General features: G+C 34.2%; 1 protein-coding gene across 2 annotated transcripts; it reads left to right on the plus strand.

The window, feature by feature from the left end:
- The first annotated feature begins 1064 nt into the window (after positions 1-1064).
- LOC110030637 (kinesin-like protein KIN-14F) lies at positions 1065-13181 on the plus strand. Of its 2 annotated transcripts, none has more exons than XM_020733447.1 (19): positions 1065-1533; positions 2134-2300; positions 2628-2771; positions 3338-3580; positions 3658-3726; positions 3816-3884; positions 4165-4257; positions 4392-4523; positions 4609-4690; positions 4789-4884; positions 4956-5129; positions 5215-5321; positions 5438-5616; positions 5713-5874; positions 5954-6207; positions 6295-6458; positions 6536-6730; positions 12105-12610; positions 12759-13181. In XM_020733447.1, the coding sequence occupies exons 1-19, from the start codon at positions 1416-1418 to the stop codon at positions 12901-12903; spliced, it is 3099 nt and encodes a 1032-aa protein (XP_020589106.1). In that variant the 5' UTR covers positions 1065-1415; the 3' UTR covers positions 12904-13181. The 2 variants fall into 2 exon arrangements, with proteins under 2 accessions (XP_020589106.1, XP_020589107.1); XM_020733448.1 differs by having other exon boundaries at positions 4395-4523.
- The last annotated feature ends 4057 nt before the right edge of the window (positions 13182-17238 follow it).

Below are 17238 nucleotides of genomic sequence, written 5' to 3' on the forward strand. Positions count from 1 at the left end.
TTTTAGATGTTGAATTAACAACCAAATGATTGTCGATTTGACTAGCAATCTTAGAGATACCAAACTCACTCCAACAACATAGAGATGAATTAAAAAACTAAACTCAAATATGTATATCTTTGAAATATTCTTTAATAAGTTAAAAGCAGTGTGACCATTTTTTAAAAATGAATGGTTTACCATTTATAAATCAAATACCACCCGCCAACACTATCAAAATCCTCCACACAAATACAATTAAACAGAAAAAAACCTTCAGATAGAGATATCTGATCTACAACACCTTTCAATCTCTATATTCTACTAATTGCTTGTTGCAAATTACCGTAGAAAGAAAGTTTGTCAATTGCTTGCTCAAGCAGAGTTAGACTCTATTGCTTTTATTCATAAAGACCTTCCTTGATCGCAAAAAGAAACCTAATATGTCAAACTTCAAACATAAGACAAACAAAAATTAGAAGAACTAGTTATGTTAGAAGAGACAAGACTATTCCAATTGAGAACAGAGATAGGACATAAAAAAAGACTGAGAAAAATGTTAAGTAAGAGGACAAAAATGGTTCATGAGAAGAATATATGGGCAAAAGAAATACCAGAAAAAAAAAAGGACGAAAAGAAACAATATTTTCCAAGTGAGAGAGAAAAGAGAAGGCCTCCACAAACCATTGAGAAGATCTAAGAATCGCCTCAGAGCGCCACTTCGACTTAAACCCTAACAGAGAACATCACTTCGTTCATGCCTTTCCCTCCAAACAAAAACTTTCTATCTATATCTTTATTCGAATATTAATTTTTTGAGATCTAAATGGTTATATCTAAATTAGTATTTAAATAGATGAGTTTTCTACTAATACATTAATAGAAAAATTTTTAAGTATAATAATACTTTATCATGAATAAACCTCTTCCCATCACTTATTAGAGGTGCTTGCAATAATTAATGTTGCTATTAGTTTATTAAACTGCTCACAACGGTAATGTAGATCGGAGCAGTTCAGACCTGCGCACGGTTCCTTAATAATACGATTTGAAGGAAATGTTCTGTCGATTTAAATTCCCCCCCCTCTCTCTCTCTCTCTCTCTCTCTCTCTCTCTCTCCCTCCTTGTTGAGCTCCACTTTCCAACAGTGGCCGTTCCTCTTACCCACCAGCTTCCGATTAGCTGTGGAGGTTGTGGAAAGGTAGTGGAAAGGTAGTGGAAGTGGAGGAGCCTGGGAGATTTTGATAAAAAGGAGTTCTAGCATTCGATCTCTGGAATTCCACGCGTTGCCAACCAAACATCTTCGCCTGTTTCACTTTCTCTCTGATTTTGTGCGACTGCAGAATGACAAGCGGATGGTTATTGTGATCATTTACTTCCCTGTCTTGGTGATTTGGATCTTTTGATTCGTCGTTAGAGGGTGCTTTTGATTGACGATGGCTTCGGAGGGAATATTCTCGATATCAGTTGCATCGGTTTTGGAGGATGTGCTTAAAGAGCACGGGAAGAGGTTCAGCGACCTGGATTTGGTTTCGAGGAAGGCTGAGGAGGCTGGTGAGAGCAAAATTTTTTTTTTACCGTTGTTATTTCCCCTTATTGCGTGATTCAGCAACTGTTGACCTCTTTTATCTTTGCGCTGTTTATTATTTGATGCAAATCTGTTTATGCACTGCTTTTAAGACGAGTACATTTGTGGATCTAAAGACTGGTGATATTTTGAATTATTGTGTTGTTTGTTTTAGGATATTAATTTAGCGCAACTAATGAGATCAGAATTACTGCTCCGAGTAAAGAGTGGTTTTAGTAGACTTAGCGAAGATGATTGAAAATGGTTTTGATTTATGTCATTCTCATCATTTTGGTGGAGCGTTGATATAATGTACTAGATCTAACTTGCTGCTATACTTGCCAATTTAGTTGGCCTGTTCATCCTCTTGAGTGGAAATTTTGTTTGTCATTCGGCCTGTTAACTTAATAATTCCATTTTTGATGATTTGTGGTATTTTCTCTGGATGTGTTATAATTTAATGCATAGAAATTAGATGAGTTGAACTAATCGTTGATTCAGTAATTCTTAGGATTCTGTTTAGGAGTAGTTTTTGTTAGATCATCAGTTTTTCTTGCTCTGTAACTTTTTCTAAATAATAAATACAGCTGCGAGACGATATGAGGTAGCCAGATGGCTTAGAAAAACGGTGGGTGTGGTTGGTGCCAAGGATTTGCCAGAGGAGCCTTCAGAAGAGGAATTCAGGCTTGGGCTGAGAAGCGGTTTGATCCTTTGTAATGCCCTGAACAAGGTTCAACCTGCAGCTGTCCCGAAGGTGATTAGCTTGGAAATATCTTTGTCATTTCATGTCTTGAAATTTGAATTCATTTTCTTAATTTCCAGATTATTCTTAATAATATTGTTTCTGCATTAGCTTGGAAATATCTTTGTCATTTCATGTCTTGAAATTTGAATTCATTTTCTTAATTTCCAGATTATTCTTAATAATATTGTTTCTGCATTAGCTTGGAAATATCTTTGTCATTTCATGTCTTGAAATTTGAATTCATTTTCTTAATTTCCGGATTCTTCTTAATAGTATTGTTTCTGCATTAATGTAATTTCTCAAATTCTGCAACCTTTTGGTTTCCTTTTTTTATAGATTGTTGCAAGTTCAGGAGATTCAGTGATTGTTCCAGATGGAGCTGCGTTGTCAGCTTACCAATACTTTGAAAATGTGAGGAACTTCCTCGTTGCTGTCCAGGAAATAGGTCTACCCACTTTTGAAGTGTCAGATTTAGAGCAGGTATGTTTGCAGCTCTTTTTGATATGGAAGCATTACATGTATACCACTCAATTCCTATGTTTTTACACATGTAACACCTAAACTTTAATTTTTACCCATATGCCCTCACATATGCATAAAAAGGTGCATTTCACTTTTTAAAAGTTAAAATAGTGGTAATTTTTGTGTGATATAAAAGATTTGGGTCGTATAAATATAAAAGGTAAAGTTTAAGTGCTAGATATGTAAATGCCTTGGAATTGAATGGTATGTATGTATATACCCTTTAGATATATACGGTTTTCATACAATTTGATTCATATTATTTAGAGAATAATTAGATTTTGTCGTTAACTTGTTATATAGTCACTTCAAAGAAGTTTTCCATGTAGCTGAAAACTGAATGAAGAACATGGCAGACTAAAGATCATGTAGCTCAAAAGTCAAAACTAAATGAAGATATTTTTAATACTGTGTTTTTTTCCAGTACCATGTCTCATTTATAACTTCTGCTTAAGTTAGTTTGATGTTGTTTGATAAAATCAGTGAAAATTTATGTGTTTTACCTTTTTTTGATAAATTTTCAGGGAGGGAAAAACTCAAGAATTGTGAACTGCGTTCTGGCTCTTAAATCCTACGGTGAATGGAGACAAATGGGCGGTGGTGGATCCTGGAGACTTGGTGGGAATGCTAAGCCGGCTACATCTGGAAAAGCTTTCATGAGGAAGAACTTCGATCCTTTCTCAAGTTCTATGGCCAGGTCTCAGTCATTGGATGACCCAGAAAGCTTTTACACTGAACAAAACTCAAGTCAAGAATCCCGTGAAATGGTTGCAATGCCAAAATATGACCTTTTAGCATTTAACTATTTGTGCATTATCCTAATGATTTGCTCTGATTTTTGCAGCCGTCGTCTTCTTTAAATGTGCTTGTCCATGAAATTCTTTCAGACAAGAAGCCTGAAGAAGTTCCAGCTGTAATTTATCCTGTTTCTAATTTCCATCGTATTACTTGTTGATTGCTTCTATTGCATTGGCAAGATGAACTTACTATATTATTTCTCAGCTTGTGGAATCTATGTTAAACAAATTTATGAAAGAGTTTGGGCGGCGCATTGCAAGCCAAAATGAGTTGGTATGCTTTTACTCTTCTACTCAATAAGCAATTGTTCAATTTGTAAGATTACGAAAGAGGATTTTATTGAATCTTTTGGAAGCTGGAGCTTGATACTCTTACCTTACATGGACATATAATATCGCCAAACTGACTCCAAATTCTCATTTTTTCTTGATGATCATGCTTGTTCTTTGTTGCTTTGAATGATATGGTTTCTATGTTGTGATTGGGTTCATTAGTAACAAGTGTTCCTTTTTGAAATTTTAGCCTAAATTTTGGTCAATTCTGTGCGTAACAGGTAAAAACAGCTATGAAGGGTTTGCAAGATGACGGTAAATCTTTCTCTAAATTGAAGATTTCTGTGGATCCATCTCCTATTTCCGAATTTAAAGTATGATTTTTCTTTTATACTTTCACATTCACTCAATCTAGTGATAAATGTTTATTTTGCTGTAGCTCTAGGTTTCTCGGTTAATTGGTTTTTTCTTATGCTCATGAATCATGATGTTTTAACTGCCCTTAAAGAAGGAGAAAGAGGTAATTAAATGCACAACAATGAAGGAGAACTTCCATAGAAACATGAAACATGAAGAGGCAACAAAAGAACAGCTTTTGAAGCAGTACTCGATTATTGAGCGACAACAAAGAGGTATTCAGGTAACAGCTAACTACCACTGAATTTTTTTAAATGTTTTATACTTAGTTTAATTTTGTATCTTCTAATGATTAATTTAACGTGTAGTTCCTTAGACACGATCTTCAAACAGCTAGAGCTGGTATGGAGTTCATGCAAAAGAAATACCTGGAGGAGCTCAAAATTATTGGTATGATACATAAAAAAGTGATGAACCATGAATTCCTTTTATGGATTCTTTCTTATTATCTTCATGTCATTCTTAAAAAAAACAAAAAATAAAAATAGGGAAACATATGCACTGCCTTGCTAATGCTGCATCTGGCTATCACAAAGTTATTGCGGAAAATAGGAGGCTTTACAATCAGGTGCAAGATCTTAAAGGTATTATTATTAATTAGATTATTCTTGCATGGGAAAAAAGTTCTCCATACTAAATCTTTTGTACATATTAGGAAGTATTCGGGTGTATTGTCGAGTCAGGCCATTTTTACCTGGGCAAATGAGTAGCAGCAATGTTGGCTGCATTGATGATGAAAGCATTACGATCATCACCCCTGCTAAATATGGAAAAGAAGGGCGGAGAACTTTTACTTTTAATAAAGTGTTTGGTCCTGCTGCTTCACAAGGTCATTTTATGCTTATGCCTTCAATCTTTGTACTGACAGAAATTTGTCTTGCTTGGAACTAGTCTAATTTTATTTGATGCTTCAGAGGAAGTCTTCTCAGATACTCAACCTTTGATACGATCTGTTCTAGATGGTTACAATGTTTGCATATTTGCTTATGGTCAGACTGGATCTGGAAAAACTTTCACAATGGTAAGAATTTATAGAACATGGTGGTTTGTTATTCTAATAAACATCACATTTAAAGTTTTAATTTATATAATAATCTTGAAGTCTAAGCTAAAGCAATCTTCCTCTTTTGAATGCAGAGTGGAGCCAAAGTAGTAAACGCACAGAATATGGGTGTAAATTATAGAGCGTTGAGCGATCTGTTTAACCTTGCAGAAGAGAGAAGAGGCGCATTCACATATAATATTGGTGTGCAGATGATTGAAATTTATAATGAACAAGTGAGAGATCTCCTCGTTTGTGATGGTCTCAATCGAAGATATCCTTGTAGTAGTTCATTGGTGGATAATTTATTGAAATTGATTTTTTTTTTTGTTTCCTCGAATGTTTGTTAAATTTCCTTAACAATGAAAACATTAGAAATCAGAAATGGAACACAAAATGGTGTAAATGTTCCTGATGCTAACTTGGTCCCAGTCACTTCAACTTCTAGTGTAATTGAACTCATGAACATTGGGTTGAGGAATCGTGCTGTTGGTGCGACAGCTTTGAATGATCGCAGTAGCCGTTCTCATAGGTCTGTTAGTGTTCAAAATATCTCAATTTTACCAAACAATTTGTTGTTTTAGTATATGTTATTGATTGATTATTTGCAGTTGCCTTACTGTACATGTTCAAGGAAGGGACTTGACGTCAGGAACTATTCTCCATGGATGCATGCATCTAGTAGATCTTGCAGGTAGTGAAAGGGTTGAAAAGACTGAGGTAACTGGAGAGAGGCTAAAAGAAGCTCAACATATAAACAAATCTCTTTCGGCCTTGGGTGATGTGATATATGCCCTTGCACAGAACCATTCTCATGTACCTTATAGAAATAGCAAACTTACACAGTTGCTTCAAGACTCACTTGGTATGCTCTTTACTTTTACCGAAGCTAATTTGACTTATTTTTTAGTGGGAACTACTAGTAATAGTGTGATTACTAAATGAAATGTAGGAGGGCAAGCTAAAACTTTAATGTTTGTTCATATAAGCCCTGAAATGGATGCCATAGGAGAAACCATTAGCACACTTAAATTTGCTGAAAGGGTTTCTAAAGTTGAGCTTGGTGCTGCTCGAATAAATAAAGAGATTGGAGAATCCAAGGAACTTAAGGAGCAGGTGAAGATTCTAATTTGATTTTTTTATCCATATTACTATCTATAATAAAAGAAATAGTTAATTTTATTTTTTCACAGGTAGGTAGTCTTAGAGCAGCATTGGCAAAGACGGGGGGAGAATCAGAGCAGTTTCAAGCTATTATCCAAACTGATCCATCAACATTGAAGACTAGAGCATCATCTCCTGCCTATTTGAATAAACATGGAGTAGATTTTCTAAGTTTTGAAAACAGAAACCATAGACAACCTATGGAGGAGGTTGGCAACATAGAGGTAATTATTAACTATTTGATGTCAACCTTTGAACTTTTCTTGGTATATAATCTATTTATCTTGATTTGTGTAAAATGTTGGTGTTTGGTCTTGAGCCATTTCAAAATTTCTTGATCAATACAAAATGCTTAAGATCTCTAATTTTTTAGAAATATTGGATTGAGCTTTTCAATGATATGATTAAATAATTTATTGGGCTTGCTGATTTTAGAGATCTTGGTAAATATTATAATTGATTTTATTTCTCTTTATACACGGCTTATTCTATAGTAAGCCTAAGAATGAGGTGTTTGTCATCCAACGACAAGAAGCAAATAAAGAGAAGAATGGAATTAAAATGGAATATTATTTGAGAAAGAAAAGATTTTTGGTGCCAAAGGAGTGCTTATTGTAGATATGACCAGGAGACCCTGCCCTTGCTAAAACTGAAAATAAGAAAACCCCTTCAATCTAGAAGAATCCAAAGTCCCTTACCCCTCTATCAGTCATTACTCTCCTTATTTTCAACATTATATGAAGCACAATATCTGCATATACTCCTATTGAAACTTAATGGATTGTTCAATAAACATTAGTGGATATCACGCCAAACCATATAAACTTGTGGTTCATTTTTGTGATCTGTGTTTTATTTATTTATCATCTTACTCAATTTGTAGTGTTTCTTGTCACATCATAACTATTACAATGAGAATTTTAGTTTAGAAATTTTTGATATTAGGAGTTTAAAGGGCGGGAAGATTGAAATCAACTAGTTCAATGCCAAAACTTAGACTTCAATGGCCAAAATTTGGGTTCTAAAAGATGCTAATAGAGAACTATGTGCACCATATCAGCTATTGAAAGCAGTAAACTTATGTTGGTTTCTTGAAATGAGAAAAAAGAGAAAAGAGAATTGTTGAAGATTGAAGGAAAAATTAGAACCACACACCTTTTGTGTAGCCTTATAATATTTAAACTTGGAGCTAATAACAAACTTTCAAGACAAAGACCTAAAAATCAACCAAGAAAATAACAAGAAATAAAATTCAAGAAAAAATAACAACTAACTCCTAATATTAAGGAACAAACTAAATTCAAATAAACCTAGACTCAATAAGCAGTCCTAAGCATGTATTCCAACACTCCTCCTTGCTTTAGGATCTGTGAACACCAAGTTTCTGCCTTAGAAACTCAAATTTGCTGATTGGAATTGACTTTGTAAGCAAATCTGCCAATTGATCTTCAGATTTGCAGTAAGTCGGAGTCACAAACTCTTCTTTCTGCACTTCTCTTAGAAAAAATAACTTGATGTTGAAATGCATAGTGTTCCCATGAAACACAGAGTTATGAGAAATGATAATGGTACGAATATCGACACCATTGGTAATCAATTGCATGCTGTCACCAGAAACCCGAATGAGTTTTGAATCACTTAAGCAAGCTTTATCGACATCATCTTCCAAGTCTGCATGTTTCGTCATTGGCACCGTTTTGATGAAGCCTGAGCTCGACTCGGATTTCTCTTCCCGCACTTGTTTTGTGGAACTTTGTTGCCTTTGAACTTGAGATTGCAAAGCAGTCATAAATGTTAATAGATCATGTTTTTCTTTTGCAGCGAACAATGCTTTTTCAGCGACATCTTTTAATCGAGCTTCCGCATATGCCTGTGAAACCCTGGTGCTTTCTTCAACTCGAACTACAACCGCTTCTAATAAAACATGTTCTCTAGCTTTTGCGAGCTTAGAACGCCAAAAATGTGCCTCTTGAAGAGCAGAGTCTATCTGCTTGAACAGGATTTCTCCATCTCTGATAATTGTTGCAACCTTTTCTTCTGATTCTTTTAACTTAAGAATGGTTTCTTGAAGTTTTTTATTTGAATCATTAGTCAGTCCAATTTCTATGTAAGCAAGCCTCTTCTCTTCATCCATAGCATGCAGCTACTTCAGCAGCCTGAGTTGTCTCAATTAACTTGTCTGCTAACTCACGTATGGTTGAATCTCTTGCACGTAATTCTTTGGCCAATTGCTGAAGTTCTTCTTCTTTAACTCGAAGTGTTTCCTTCATTATCGTAAGATCATCTAATTGGCCTTCATTACCCTCATTAATCAATGAAACTTCTTGTGAGTGGGCATGTGTTTTACAGAACTGAACTTTCATTGGGAAAAGAGCCAAAAACCTCCTGCTCCTGCATTGGATTGTGTGAAAAACTCCTCCTTGTCATCTTAACTTCAAACATCCTTTGGCCTGTAGCATCCTCTATCACACAAGCCTTCTCCATAAACATCACTTTGAATCCCTTTTCTATTAATTGACCAACACTGAGCAAGTTTTGATCAATATCTGGTACGCGTAGAGAACATCGGTGATCAACTTGGTTACTGAACAGCTTGCACTGGCCACGGCCACGGTGCCCTTTCATGGTAATACTTACTTGAAAGGGTGGTTCCCACGTAAATAAGATATGTAATTTTCAAGGATGTTTTCATTTGTGGTTAAACTATCCTCTATTCTTCTAGTGTTGAGCATTGTTGCAATTAAAGATTTATATCTTGAGTGGATGAATGTCAAGACATTTTCTTTATGGAGATTTGGAGAAATATTTCTACAGTTCTAACTTGGAGGCTTTCTTGAGCCTTGAAAGTAAGCCTTTTGTCTACCAAAAAGAAAAAAGAACTTAATGACTAGAAAGAAACACCTCATCGTTGGTTCCAAAATATTGATAGATTCATGATAAGGAAAATGGTTTTACTCATAGCAACATGAATAAATCAAGGGAAGAAGCATTAATATTAAAAAAAAAAACCAATAATATAGAATAGATATAAATATTATTTAAATAGAAGAATTACTATAGTCTTTTATGGAAGGAGAAAGTCATCAAATTTCAGCTCAAATTACCTCCAAGCAACATAAATATAATGAATGTTTCCAATATATTTTCTAATAAAGCACACTATTTATTTATATTGATGTGAGCAAATGATTGTTATCTCATTCTATAACAACTTAATGCTTTCCTTCTTATCAATGTATCTTTATGGGAAGTCAAATGCGCGCGTGCCTCAATCATAGTAGTAAACCAACTTGATGTTTTCCTTTGTAGCTTTGTATCTTTATTGGAAATTAAATGGGCGTGCCTCATTCATAGTTTCATGTTTTAAATTTTTGCCAGCACTATTTCAAAAGAGTGGATCAAATAATTTATTTCATAATGATGAATGTAATTGAACATGATGATGATGCTTTCATTGCTATGATTGTAAATAAAGCTTCAAAAGGAATCATTTGATATCCTACAATAATAAAAAATGATAATAAAACTAGAAGAAGGTATAAAAAGAGAGGTAGGATGCCATTTGAGAAAGAAAGGGAGGAGTGTGCTTGTGGGGAGAGGTCTTTGGCTTTTCAAGAGAGAAATTATGTTAGTTTTGGTTTTAACAAAAGGAAAAGCTTTTGGCCATAGCAAGGAGTTGACTTCAAATGGAAAGGTGTGCTATTTTCTTTATTTATGGTAAGAGTTGAAATTTTTGGTCATAAAAAGGAGAAAATCTAATTTGCATTTCTCAAAGAAAGAAAGGATGATTTCTTAAAGAAGAAAGGAATAAGGTAACTATGATAGCTTTTGCATGGCTATCTTGTTTGTATTCATTGATATTCATGTGCTTATCTTCAACTTTGAACAAAAGGTGTTATCTTTTCATATATATCTTTAATAGATTGTTCGATTTCTATATAGTCGTGGATATAGATTAATTTTTTAGAATCACAAATTTTCTTTCCTTGTGTTTTACATCTATACATTTCTTTTTCTCTCAAATTGGTTTGATTTTTGCTCAAAATTTTATTTCCACTAATACCTTGATGAAACATGCATAGTCGTACGTAATTTGGTATACAAATATTATGAGTATGTGAAGCATGAACACATATCCAATATGGCTGTAAATTGGTTTTTTTTTTGTTTTACTTATTTATTTATAGCCGTATGCAATTTGGTATACAAATATTATGAGATATGTGAAACATGAACACATATCCAAGATTGCTGTAAATTAGTTTTTTTTCACTCTTTCGGATATTTGGTGTTGATTTTAACCAGCGTTCCTGTGATATATACACACGAGACAGTTTTTCTTATTTTTTTTAAGAGGCTATTTATCTTTGCATTCTAATCTATTAAATTCATAATGGGGGTAACCTAACCGTACCCAACCTTCACTCTTGCTATTCTAATTTATGTGTAAACACTGATTACAAAGGTATTTTTGAGGCTTGCCTCGAGGCCAGACAAGGTAGGTTAAACTTTATTTTTATTCTAATGATACCTTGATGGAACATGTAACATTGTACTTAATTTATTTAAATATAATGTGATATGCCCAAGCATGAACACATTTTCAAGAAGACATTTGTGTTTTTTGGCATGCTTCATTCTGTTCTTTCGTGGTTATTGTGTTGTTTTTAAATCAATGCTTTTTTTATTTCTATACATGCTCATTTGATACAAACTTCATCATTTCTTTATCGGTAGGTTAAAAATGCTTGGGACCATCAAGTTAGATTAAAGCATTGCCATAAGCGTCGAGAATTCACTTTTTACATCCAACTAGTGGACCGGCAATCCCAAACTTCAACTTAATTAATATAAATTATCAAATTAGTAATTTTAATTCTATGTAATTATATTTCAATTTATAACTAGTTAATTTGCTTTTTAATTTTTTCATTGATTTCTCCACTACATCCTCTCAAAATATTGAAGGCCTACGGCCAGTTCACCTTCATCTACTTTCATCTCTAATCTCTGCTAGCTTCACCTTTTAGACTCCCTCGATGTTGTGTTTTTCATAAATATTTCTTTTTTTTCTTCGTCAAACATCAAACAAAACACACTAATTATTTTGTTTCATTTTTATGTGTAGTTTGTTTGATTTTGAATGCATTTGTGAATCATATGGTCGAGTTTTCCTTTTTTTTAATCTCTTATCTGATTCTATTAGGCAATTTTTTATTTATGAAATTTTAAGGTACTTCAATTACATCCATGTACACATTTGTACATAGTTAAACATATTCATGTCTCTATAATAACTATTTATTAACTTATGCATTAAAAGAATTCAGCTATGCATTTTAACCTCGTCTGCTTTATATTGCAATTACCCATTGATAGACGATGTATAAATTCCATGACAGGCAGTACAAATGTAACGTTCCAATGCAATTTAGCACTACATAAAACATAAAATGTCATGGCTTTCCCTGTATCTTCTTCCAACTTCAAATACAATTTGTATGTAATTTTTTTTCTAATTTTTTCAAGAGAAAATATATTTTCTTTTTCTAATTCTTTCTGTATCATTCTTTGATGCTGGCCATTCCTCGTCAATAGGCACGAAGCAACCCCGGAAGTAAAAAAAAGCCGAGCTTTGACCTCCAAGATTTGTTGATGGGAGAAGACAGTCTTCCCTGGTCCAACTCCAGTCCATTAAAAGCTTGTCGCAACGGAGAAGATGATAAAGACGCAAGCTCTGGAGATTGGGTGGATAAGGTTATGGTGAACAAGAATGAAAATTCTCTCAGCCATGGTGACGGCGGAAATTTCGCAACCCCGCCTGATTTCTTCTATCAGAGGTATGTTTCTGATAGTTCATCCTATCAAGATCAGCCCTACAGCAGAAGCGGACATCAAAGGAAAGATAGTACAGAGTTTGAGATTCAGAGACATAGGTTTGATTCTGTAACCACGGATGATTCTGATGATCTGGACGTTGCTACAAGTGATTCCTCAGAAGCTGATGCATTGTGGCAATTCAACCTTCCAAAATCTGCATGTAATAGCAACAGTGGCGGTTCCAAGGTCAAAAAACCACCAACGAAACCAAGTCCGGATTTCAGGTAAGATGAGCAAAAACCAGTTTTTTTAATGTATTTTTCTGCAAAGTATATGAATTTTACGTAATATTGAATTATGCAAGCCACCTTAGCCCTATTGAATGAGAAACATAAGCAATTACATTTTGTTTAAATGACCCAAAATCTTCAGGACTCCAACTTATGCATATATTCCATCGTCATCATCATCAAAGAAGATTTCTAGTGGACCAAGTAGAATATCAAGGCAACTAAGCTGTGCTGGGCGGGAGGCGAAAAGAACTGCTTCTGGTGGAAAATTGAGCAGTGGAAAGTAAGGAGCTATACTGGTTTCCATTTTTTTTTCTCATTTTAGGATCGATTTTATTATTATTATTATTATTATATGAGTGTAAGAGAGGTTTGAGTGCCTTACTCAGTGGATTGGGGGCAAAACATGGGTTTGTTTGCTCATGGTTTTGTTGATTGGCTTGTTTGAGGGATGGATAATGTCTTGATATATATATTTTTTAAAGTTATTGTTTCTTGATGTTTATACTATCATGTCATTACTGTCAATTGAAAGAAAACTTGATTCAGGGAATGAATATTTTAAGGGGCATTTACATACGCGTACCGACCGATGTTTATATATTTACATAACTAACTCCAAAACTTTGCTTTTTTTACATTTATATCCGCCAAATCTTTCATATCATATAAAAAGTGTCATTATTTTTACATTTAAGAATTGAAATGCACCTTTTCTTGTATGAAGAAGGTGCTATATAGATATAAAAATTGCAGTAGGTGCTAAATATATATGACTATATAAGAATTTAGTGGTATTTATTCTATCTTCAAATTTTGTGGTTTCTAGTGTAATGTTAAAAATAAAGATACAAAAAAGTATGGAGTAAAGCAGAAAACAATCATGATCCATAAAAATGCAATTAGTTTATTTCATATGTTCTTAAAAGAGGTTGAAATAAATTGCCCTTGGACAACTATTTTTATGAATTGCACTATTATATGTGTAGCACCTCTCCCAAAGAATATATACTTGAAATATTTGATTGTGAGTGGATAAAAGGATGAGATTATCTAATGTTTGAGGCAAGTTAAGATAGTGATTTCATTAAAAGTACTAAAAATTGAGAGAAGTTCAAGCTTTGGAGTAATGTATGATCATATGCTAGGGTATCATCACTCAAATTTTATAAATGTCAATAATAATTTTGTTGATCTTCAAGTTCAATGATATTGTATGCTTTTGAACAGTGAAGAAATGCATGTTATTGCTATTTTGACTGGTGCTCATGTGGACTCCAAAAATTCAAACGCCTCCTCGGGACTCCTGCATTTATGTTTAATTTGTTTGTTGAGAGAGCTTTGGAGGGTCAAATATTCAGAAGATGGATTGATTTGTAGTCAAGACATTATCCAGCGATTTTGCCCTCATTTAGTGAGGATTTTTTGATTTGGGGTTCAAGGTTTCTTATAGGCGTAAGCCCTTATATTAATTACCCCCATGATAGAAGGAGGACACTTCTGATTAAAGCTAATCCTTAATAATTGAGTATTCAACATATAATAACAACAGACCTAGAATTTAAGTTACAAAAATTATCACATGAAGCATAAAACAAATGATGGGAGAAGTGAAGATGAAAACCGGTCAAGATCTCATGGTTCTATTGTCCCGGGTCATTGTGGTCACCGTTTTACTTTATTAGAGGAGGTACTCAACCCAACGTTGCTGAAGAATCATTGTTAGCAACCATATTTTGCATCGTCTAAGGTACTCTAGTTGATCAAGGTGGATGTTTGTCTAACGGGACATTTAAATCGACATTAGCTAACATAAGATTTTATGTCAATTAATTGTACATTTATGCTGCACAACTCAGTGAGTAAAAAGCCATTGAGGAACATATGGGTTGCAGTCGTAACTGTAATATAATTGTGTCATTTGGCGGCAACCACTCAGTCAAAGGACTTTAGTCGTAACAACTATTTTGTGGTGTCATTTTAGGGTGAAATCACACAGACAAAAGACTTGGGTCATGTCCTTATTGACATGTAATTACTTTGATTGTGAATAAATGATTATTGTTTATATGATGTTAGTTTTTTGTGACCTGAAGTCAATCAGAAATTTGTCACCCTAGACAAAATGTTGTTGAGGGTGGACGGAGTTTGCTTTAAGTTTTTAATGATTGATTGTAACTTGGAAGCTTTGGTTGATTAATTTAAAATCTTGATTTTAAATATTAACCCTTTCGGATGAAATATTCTATCAAATCAGCCATCATTGGGGAGTTGAGCATTTTAAACTTTTAAATTTGAAGGGGGGCATTTAGTTTTATTTGTTTAGACTTTTAGGGTAAGAGTCATGCAAACTGCTAGTCATATAAGGAGGATGATCAGACAATGAGATTTAGATGCTTATTTCGAAATTATTAGACTCATCGATCCTTACGAGGAGGAGGATCAGACTAGTTGGGTGTTGCATTTTTCATGGAATGTAAAAGCATCACAACTTGCATTTCTCATGGAGTGTTAAGGCATCTCAACTTGCATTTTTTATGGATTTTAAAGGCATCACCACTTGCATTTTGTTTGTATGAATAACAAAACTAACACATGGGATGTTGCATGGAACATAAAGCTAATACATAAGATTTTGCATGAAATATACATCCAACAAATGAGATTTTACATTGAACATAAAGCTAACACAAGAGATTTTGCATGGAATAAAAAGTTAACCACTTGAGATTTTTGCTTTGGATGAGACCTAAATTTAACACATGAAGTTTTGTTTTGGGTTAGACCTAAATTTTACACATGAAGTTTCATTTTAAAAATGAAACTACCACATAATTTTTCTATTTAATGGAACCTAAGTCTACCACATGATTTTTATATTGCATAAGGCATAAGCATAAGCATAAGCATATGAGTTCTCCATTGCATGAAATATGATATAACCATATGATCTTATTGCACAATACATAAACATAATCACACAATTTTGCATGAGATATAAACACAAACATGTGGAAATTCTTTTATACGAAAGAAAACTTAACCACATAAAAGTTCTCTCCTTTTTTTTAAGACTAGGATTTTCAGGTATGCTATAAAGGAAGAAAGTGGTGATGATTAGGCGTGTAGGGGGAGAAAGGGAAATGTGATGTTGTGTTGTGTGGAATTTCGAGTAATCTAGGAAGGAAAGGGGGCGAGGTGTTTATGTGGGGCTTCATGTAGGCTACAGAGAAAGGGAATGTGTAGGGTTTAGGTGGGGTTTCAGGTAGGAAAGCGAGGGAGAGAATGTGAAGAACTTGAGTGAGATTTCATGTAGGCTAGGAAGGGAGAGAGGATGAGGTATTTGGGTGAGGCTTTGAGTAGGTTAAGGAAAGAGGGTAAGGAATGTGAGTGGAGTTTCATGTAGGCTAGGAAAAGTGTGAGGTTGAAGGAATGTGAGTGGAGATTCAAGTAGACTTGGAAGAGAGTGAAGGTAAGGGAATGTTTGAGGTTTCAAGTAGGTTAGGAAAGAAAGAAGTGGTGAGTTTTAGGTGAGTTTTCATGTAGTGGAAGGAAGAAGAAATGGATGGAAGGGTTTAGGAATTTGGTTATGAGAGAAGGTGGAAAAGAAATGAGGGAGAAAAGTGGAATTTAGCCATTGTGTAAGATGAAGGAAGTGGGAAGATCGACATGATTCAACCATGGTGGAAAGAAAGGAAAAAGGGGGAGATTTACCACAATTTCATAAACTAATTCATGCAAAACTTTGAAATAAGCGAGAGAAATTGAGTTATACCTTCTCTTGGAGAATTCATTGATTGTCTTTCTTGAATGAGAGGTGATCTCTTTGCCTTCTTTGGTGTAGAGATTGGGTTTCAGATAGAAGAGAAAGAGACAAGGGAATGAGGAGAGGGATTTTAGGTTTTGAAGAAGAAGGGAGAGGGAGAAGGCGATAAGTCCTTGGAGGAGACAGGAGGGAGAGGGTGGTTTCAGGAAGAGAAGAATGAGAGGAGGGTGGGGGGAATTTTGGGTAAGGGATTTTAAGTGGAGGGGAAAAGGGACGGAGGAGTTATGGAAAGAAGTGGAGGGAAATTAAAAAATAATAGGTGGTACTTTGAATTTTGGGGTGTTAGTTATGATGGTTATGACCAAAATGACAAACCCGTCTCATTTAAAAGAGACAAATGCAAGGAATCCAATAGTGCAATTGATTTTAGATGAAGTGGTATTCAACTAAAGAGATTTCAATTTGAAGTGAATAGGTCGTTATGAGTGGTTATGACCAAAATTTTTTACCTTGGCTCATTTGGCACATAAAAATGCAAGAAATTAAATGATGTAATTGGTTTTGGTAAAAGTGAGTCTTATCTCAAGATATTTCAAATCAATGTGTGGGTCCCACCCTACAAGGAGAAACTTTGGTGACTTTTGAATAAAAAATTTTAATGGGTTTTAATTTATTAAATTAAATATTTTTAAGTCACATTTATTTTGGTTAAAGTTTGATTTTGATTTGAGTTCATTTTGAGTCAATTATAATGTTTATTTTTTATTATCAAAATTATTAACCAAATTATTGTAGGCTTAACGGGCCTACAAACAGAGTTTGATTTGTTTGTGGATGGTTCATGTGAAAGATTTTG

This window comes from Phalaenopsis equestris, unplaced genomic scaffold (assembly GCF_001263595.1).
Source record: "Phalaenopsis equestris unplaced genomic scaffold, ASM126359v1 Scaffold000745, whole genome shotgun sequence".
Taxonomy (NCBI): domain Eukaryota; kingdom Viridiplantae; phylum Streptophyta; class Magnoliopsida; order Asparagales; family Orchidaceae; genus Phalaenopsis; species Phalaenopsis equestris.